This window comes from Hipposideros armiger, unplaced genomic scaffold, assembly GCF_001890085.2.
Source record: "Hipposideros armiger isolate ML-2016 unplaced genomic scaffold, ASM189008v1 scaffold_617, whole genome shotgun sequence".
NCBI classification, from domain to species: domain Eukaryota; kingdom Metazoa; phylum Chordata; class Mammalia; order Chiroptera; family Hipposideridae; genus Hipposideros; species Hipposideros armiger.
Window position 1 is genome coordinate 32,126 of NW_017731967.1, and position 7,952 is coordinate 40,077.

General features: G+C 46.4%; 1 protein-coding gene across 3 annotated transcripts in view; it reads right to left on the reverse strand.

Moving 5' to 3' along the window:
* Positions 1-7,952, reverse strand: part of LOC109372169 (neuronal acetylcholine receptor subunit alpha-7) — an 84,088-nt gene that overhangs the window by 29,968 nt on the left and 46,168 nt on the right. For all 3 annotated transcript variants that reach the window (XM_019625144.1, XM_019625145.1, XM_019625147.1), the window contains exon 2: positions 7,297-7,341. In XM_019625144.1, coding sequence (XP_019480689.1) covers positions 7,297-7,341 — 45 coding nt within the window. The remainder of the gene's footprint in view (positions 1-7,296; positions 7,342-7,952) is intronic.

Consider the following 7,952-nt stretch of genomic DNA (forward strand, 5'->3'; position numbering starts at 1 on the left):
TTTGTAACTTGATGTGTGTAGTTGGGGGAGAGGAGGACAGCACCCAGGAAGGGCCAGTCTTGTTCAAGTTGTTTTGCAGGAATGCCTGGGCACCAGCCAAACCATCTCTGCATCATTTGCCCAGCATATCCCCCGCCCTTTTTTTCCCTTGTTCTTAGCATAAGCCCTTTTATACCCAGCTTTCCTTTCCAGGATCTCATATCTCACCTTGGATGCTTCTCTAGGTCAGTAACCAATTATCACCGAGCCTGTGGCTGTCACTTTCACCATCCTGCTGGTCAGGGCCCTAGCACTCCCAGAGCTGCCCAGGAAGGTGGGCGTGGTGGGCGCACACCCATGTCCCCCGCCTGCTGAAAGTGGTGGCACCACGCCTGAGCTGCAGGATGCCTCCCCAGCAATGTCACATCTCCTGTTTCCCCGTGACTCTGCAATGGCTCAGGGGCACGTGCCCATGGGCCTGCACCCTGGCTATTCTGCCTGCTCAGTGTTGTGGGCATACCTTGTTCACCACGATCCCGGATGTCAGCATGGTCACTGCTCCTATTATATTTACAAGAGGAGATTGGGGCACAGAGAACCTGAGAGGGGGCAGTGGGAACCTCTGAATCTGAACTCAGCTGGATGAACGTGCGGGTACCCTGGAAACCCCATCTGCAGCTGGCATCTGACATGGGGGGCAGCCTTGTGGGAATGAGCCCTTAATGTGTGGCATCTGATGCATCTCCAGGGAGATGGTGTCAGAATAGAATGAAATGGTTGGACACCCGCTGCTGTCCAGAGAATCAGAAAACTGGTTGTTAGTGCAAAGGGTGCCACGTATTTGGTGTCCAAAAGCTCCGTGCATATGTACGTTTTGAGGATTCTCCCAGTCAACTGTTATGATCTCAGAGGAAGAAAGCGGGCTTCCTTCTTTTCCCTGCCCCCCAAACTGTTTTTTTTCTGTGAGACATAATGATGGAAACATCACCCTTCAGCACGGGTGGCTAGCTAGCATGGCCCTAAGCAAGCCAGGGGCTGGCTTATCTATGACCATAACGTGTGCCATTTTGATGTGTCAGAGGTGAAGTGACAAAGAGTTCAGAGGGCATGGGGGGGCTGGTAAAAGAGGGTAAAGGGGGCCAAATACATGGTGATGGAAGGAGAACTGACTCTGGGTGGTGAGCACACAATGTGATTTATAGATGATGTATTACAGAATTGTACACCTGAAACCTATGTAACTTTGCTAACCATTGTCATCCCAATAAATTTTAATTAAAAAAATTAAAATGGTAAATACTTTAGGGAAAAAAACATAGATTACAGTTTAACGCTTTACAGTGTGAATGTTATCAGGTCTATAATTAAAATTAGGAAGTAAAAAATAGAGCATAACTATAAGAAGGACAGGAAACCTAAAGCCAGAAGAATGGTCAAATTCCCAAATAAGACAGGCTTTTGTTTGTTTGTTTTTAAAGCAAATGCAAGTCTCTGGGTATGTCCCTTCAGAAACTGAAATGGCTTCTGCCACTTCTTCTCACAGATTAAATCAGATTATGTCTGACAGGCCTCCCCAAATAATAAAACTGATCTACAGAGAAAACCCACCAACTGCTTCCTCCTGGGACAGTAAAGGGGTAAATACAGGGATAAGCCACTTTTTCTTCCTTCAGGCTAAGTAACTGGAAAGTCAGACAGAATCAAGGCCCAGTGACAGGATGGAAAACCAAATTCATAAACTCAGGTCAAAAAGAATTTATTACTTTAATTTTTTAAACCTTTCTGTCTCTTCTATTTTGAATCTATTGAAAAAATCTATCATTTGCAGAATACTGACCTCAGCTTTAAAATATCCTAAAGTAAAGATTATGTGCATTCAGATTTTCAGAACAGGAATTCAGCAACATGGAACTCTGAGAGAAAAACCAATGTCCTGGGCTCTGCGCCCCCTGTCCACGTGTCCACCCTCCCCTGGGACTCGGCCTCTCAGCCTTCAATACGGAGCCACACTCGCATCTGCCCATTCAAGTCAGGCTGGAGAGCACAAAGAGCAGGAATCAAGGTGGCAGCTGTCTTAGAGATGGCCCTGGCAGCTTCCAAGGCCTGCCATGGTGACATCTGAGTTCCCCATGTCCAGCCTCAGTGGACAGGCCAGGGCTTTCCAGATGAAAATACTAGGCGGAACAGAGATGTTTGATTAGGTAACTACTAAGGTCTGTTCTCAACCCAACATCCTTGTGAGTCCTTAAAACTCAGTAGGGAGCCAGTGTTACAGCTGCTAGAAGAGCAACAGGTCCCATGTCACCAGCTTCATAAGGGCACACACTCTAAAGGCACCCAGCATGTGGGCCCCTGGGAGCCAGTATCAGCCAGCGATGCCACACCCAGAAATGCAGGTGCCCTCACACCGTCATAGTGAGGCGGTCCGTGCCCTTCCTCCTCTCCCTTCCTTTTCTGGAGAGCTCAGATTTCTCCCACCTGCGAACCCCACTGTCTGCACACCAGCCCGCCTCCTGCAGTAGCTCCAGGAAGTTACTTGGTCCTGCTATTTTAACCTTTTTCGGACTGTAAATCACACAGCATGATGCTAAATGGCTTCATGGTGGAAATGGGGTCTCATCCGTTCCTGGGTCCCCCTCACATGGCCTACTTCAATGCCTTCTACATAGCAGGTGCTTAAAGAGATTAGCCAAATAAGCCAATGAGATTAAAAAGGTCAATTTTGAAACAAATGAAGTGGCAGTCTCCTGCAAGCATTAGTCTTAATTAGAGCTAAGTTGTGCTTCAGAGAAATTCAGAGGTCTCTGCTGACATCCTCCCAAACAAGGGTGCTTATTTATGGAGCAACTGAACTCAATACAGTGGTGAGAATCCACGCACAGTTTCTTTTCCTGGAAACCAACACCCATTCTTTAAAAAAAAAAAATGCCCAATCGTATATGTTGCTGAAGATCAGTCCTTTACTGGGGGCGAGAAACCGAGGCACCAGGCAGCCAGACCTGCCCATGAGATAACGTGCCCTGAGCACAATTAGGCGCGTCTCTCTCCATAACAACAACGTCAACAGCAGCTCTGTGCTTGAGAGGGAATGGGAAGGGTCCAGTTTTACATAAAAAGGAAGAGTTTGCACCAGCCCCCAAATTAATTCCCAGATCTTTACCTTATACCACAGTGTTCAAATGTTATCTGGGAGCTGGCTCTGTTTTGTATCTCAGTATCCTAGCCCCTCCTAAGTGTAGCGTGAGTCTTTTGTTTCATTCATTCATTGCACAACAGTTATTCAGGGCCTGCATTGGGCTAGGAGCTGGGGTGGAGTAGGCTAGGGGTAGGACCTGCCCTCCTGGGGCACACGTTCTAGTGGCGGAGGGTGACGCGGAGCCCACTGACAAATAAACAATGAAAAGGACCGCACACAGTGATAAGAGCTTTGAAAATAAAATGAAACAGGGTGCTACGGACTGCTTGTCTGTCTCCCCCTGAAATTCCTGTGTTGAAACTCTAACCCTTAGGTGATGGTTCCTGGAAGTGGGGCCTTTGGAAGGTGATCAGGTCATGAGGGTGGGGCCCCATGAAGGGGGTTAGTGCCCTTGTAAGAAGAGGCCAGTGAGCTTGCTCAGTCTCTGTCCATCATGGGAGGGCACAGGAAAGAGCCAGCTGGAAGGAGGCTCTCTCCAGAGCCCAGCCATGCTGGCAACCATGACATTGTACCTCCAGCACCCAGAACTGTGAGAAATAAATATCTGATGTTGACAACCCACCCAGTGTAGGGCGTTTGGTTATAGCAGCCCGAGCTAAGAACAAGGTAAGGAGAAGAGAGCGGGCTGGGGGTGAGTGGGGCGGGTCTGGGGCAGTACGTAGGAACCCAGGTGATCTCTAGGAAGAGGCTGGTAAGAAGTGAGGGAGAAAATCAAGTGATTCTTTGGGAAAGAACCTTCCAGAGCGGGAGTAAGTGCAAAGGTCCTGGGGTGGGCATGTGCTTGGGTGATGTGTGCTGGCCATCAAGGACTCAGTGATGGAGAAGAAGAGAGGCTGGGCAGGCAGGGAGTCAAAAGTCACTTCGAGGACTTCATCTCATATACCGCTGAGTAAGACAGGAGCTCCTGGAGGGATCTGAGCCAAGGAGGCTTCAGGCTGAACCATCATCTTATCTTACTAGGATCGCACTGACGGCTATTTTGAGAACAGACACCACCAGGGGAGGGAAGGGCTGACAGGAAGTCTGGCTGGGAGGCTCTGTAATAACGGAGATGAGAGATGACACTGGCTTACACCAGGGTGGAAGCAGTGGGTTGTTGCTCAGTGCTTAGACCCTGGATCTATTGTGAAGGTCAAGCCACTAGAATTTGCTGCCAGGTCAGATGTGGGTGTGAAAGACAAGAATTATGGGTGGCTCTGAGGCTTTTGATCTGAGCAAGTGGACACGGAGTCCACTGATTCCGATGGAGAAGCTTGTGGAACGGGCACGTGGGAAGGGAGAGGAGGGAAGGTTTGCGAGCCCATTGCAGGCATCCACATGGACACACCAGGGAGGCAGTCGAACGTTAGTTCACAGATGTTGCTGCAAGCCAGGACACTGGGGCCTCCAACTCCTGGAATGATGAATGGCTGGAAGGAGACGAAGAGACAGCAGATGGGACTCAGCCGTCACCGGTGAGCTGGGAGGAAAAGCTAACAGAGAGGTTATCTAGACGCTAAGAAAAGGAGGATTTCAAGGAAGAGAAAGCAGTTAGCTCTACCAAGTGCTTCTGAGGGGTCCAGTAAGATAAAGGGAAAAATTAATCACTGGGGAAACCAGAGCAATAGTGTTCTTCCCGGGAGAGATTAGGATAGGGCAGGTATTGGCAGGTAAGGGCCACTGGGTATCACCTGGGTGATGGTGCAGTCCTGCCTCCCAACAGGGGAGGGGCTGCTGAGCTGAAGGCACCCCTGGCAATTCACTGACTGGTACCCTCAGGATCTGGGCATTGCATTGTAGGCAGACTTTACTTTGGAAGAAAAAATAAATAAATAAATAAATAAATATATATATATATATATATATATATATATATGTTCTAAGATCTGCATGAAATATGTGGGTGAAAGTGCCCATGAAATATGCAGGCGTCACTCTTCTACTTGGGACTGCATTTAACAATAAGCTAAAATCAGATCAATAGGAAGGTGGACAGCTTCCCAGATATGGGATAAAGCAAGTATAGTAAAATGCTAATTACAGAATCCAGGTGGCAGCACATGGGTAGTCACTGCAAATTCAACTTTTTGGTTTGTTTGAAAATTCTCATCAAAAATTGGAAACAAAAACAAGAAAAACATTCCTCACAGCGTTTAGTAACCTGGAGGGTCAGTGAGGGGTTAGCTCACCCAAAGCCAGATAAAGGTGGGTTGAACTGAGAATGCAAGGGGACAGATGGGGCAGTCGGGGGACAGTGTTTGGCAGGACCTTGCTGTAAAGGTGAGGAGGAAACCATGGAGCCACTGGGTGGGGAGGGGGGGAGGTTATGGGGATACACTGTAGCATGTCTATATGCTAATGAGAACATCCCACAGACACTATTATGATGCTAGAGGCAAATTTCAAAAGCAAGGCTCTCTGCAGATGCCAGGAGATGGGACCCTGGCCACAGCAGAGAGGGCTGGCCTTGAGGGAGCACAGATCCATGGCACAAGGACAGAAGATAGAGTAGGTAAGCACAGGTGTGACGGTGGGGTCCGCTCACTGAAGAACGCTGCTTTAAATCCTGAGGGGGAAAACACTCAAAGATTTCTGCCTTATTCATTACAGGTAGGATCTGCAAAGGGTATCACACGTAGCTAAGTGTACTGCGGGGACACAGCAGCTGGCCTTAAGTGAATTTGTTTTCTATCCCCCAGTTTCCACTTGGATTCCCACTAAAGTTCACCTGCCCAAGAAGACCCTGGAAATCCCCTTTGCCTCTATGTGTATCCCTCTCACTTCACAAAAAAATACTTAGTTCTCTTAAATCTTATTGGGGATACTACCCAAGAACCAAACAAAGGGTCAATTCAAAATACTCTGAATTATGTTAAAAACTCAGTGACTTTCAAAGTCAAGTGGGTTTTGGTCTTTTTAATTGTTTCCTTTCCACATAATTAAAGGAAAACTAACCAAGTTGTCAGCTGAGAGACCTTCATGAAAACTGTATGCTTTTTGGCATGTAATCTGGAAGAAATTCAAGGAATTAAATAACAGCTGTGATAAAGTACCTTTCATTATGAACTATACATATTACTACATCTATTTTTAAAAGTGACAGAATGGGTGAAATCTGTATCAATGTCTCAATTCTAGTAATAAAACAAGTCATCTCTGAGTACATAAAGGAATTTAAAACGAAGTCCCATCTCTGTTAGAGAAATGAATTTCCAGTTTTATGTTTAACAATTACTTATTAAAATTTGTAATTAGTATCACCTTGATGAATTATGTACCAATAGTCGTGATCCTAAATTAATCCAGAAAAAAATGTAGACATTTATCTTATGAAGGAATAATTTTTATGCAAATATTTACATGTGAGACAACGAAGACAGAATGATTAATAAAAGACTTTCAAACATAAAATTATATCACATTAGGATAAAATTCTATGTGGAAAGTGCAGCAGAGATTCAAGTGCAAAGATAAAAAGGGAGTATGCAAAATATCTGACAGTTAAAGAAGGGCTTGTTTGTACTTTTAAATGAGTGATCTGGGTGACTAATTATATGCTATTTAAATAGATTCCATTCAAAATACAGATTAACAGTTTTATGTTTAAGTGTCAATATTTACAATTTGATGGAAGTGGCATCATTTGCAATTAATTAAATTTAGGTTAGAATTTTATGTGTCAAGCTAAAAGTCCATGAATGGAAGGATATAGCATTTCATTTCAAATTTTTTTGCAGGGGTCACCAGAGCAGGAAGTGCGAAGACCTCTGGCTTAGGCAACACTCTGGGTCCAAGGACGCCCATCTGGAGGGCACGGAGAGCGAGGTGGGCACTCATGAGCCTGGGGACCAGTCACAGTGCAGTCTGTGGGTGTCTAAACACAGAGTGGCATCTTATTACATGTCTGGCATGAAGTGCTTTTGAAATTTCCCCAGGTCACCCCCATTACCCTCAGTGCAAGCATGCACTGAGCCTTGCCGAGTGCCACACATCCAAAGAAAGGGCTTTCACTATGTGGAGTCAGGGATGACAGTCCCGGTTTTCCCCAGAAGACCTCTGCTTTTCCTGCAATTCAGGCACAAGCATTTCAGACCTAAGAACAGGGACACCCATGAGCAAGGACTGCCGTTGTCTCAACTCACCATTTGCAGCCAGATGTTGGTGGTTAGAACTTGGTTCTTCTCATCCTTTAAAGGGAGAAAAAAAAAGAATCATAAGTATGGTTTCTGTGGTTCCCCAAAAAGTGAATGTACCATTTCTCATGTAGAAATCTGAGTGTTGGGTCTGTGGATGTGTGTGGAGAACAGAACGCACCAAGCACAAAGTTCAGCTTTTCTATTCACTCTGAAGTAACACACATTTATTATAGATCGTGTACAGAACATGGAAAAGCACAAAGAAAATGAAAACACAATCCAGAGGTGACACCTGCTCATGGTGTAACTTACCTTTCTTTCTATTTAAAAAAAATAATTTATGGGCCAGCCGAGTGGCGCGTTGGTTAAGAGCTGGCTTGGGACGCCAGAGGGCCCCGGTTTGGATCCCACATATGAGGGCCAGTAACACTGCCCTCTACAGCTAAGATGCTGAATAACAGCTCAACCTGGAGATGGGCTGCCGTGAGTTGCCGGCGACAGTGTAGGCTGCAGCCCCTGCTGCAGTGGGTTGCCATGGGCTACAGTGTGTAGCCAGTAGCCAGCGTGAGTAGCCAGTAGCCAGCGTGAGTGGCCAGCAGCCACAGTGAGCGGCCATCCAGAAGCCGGCAACTGATCTGCCTTGCCCGGGAAGAGTGCAATGA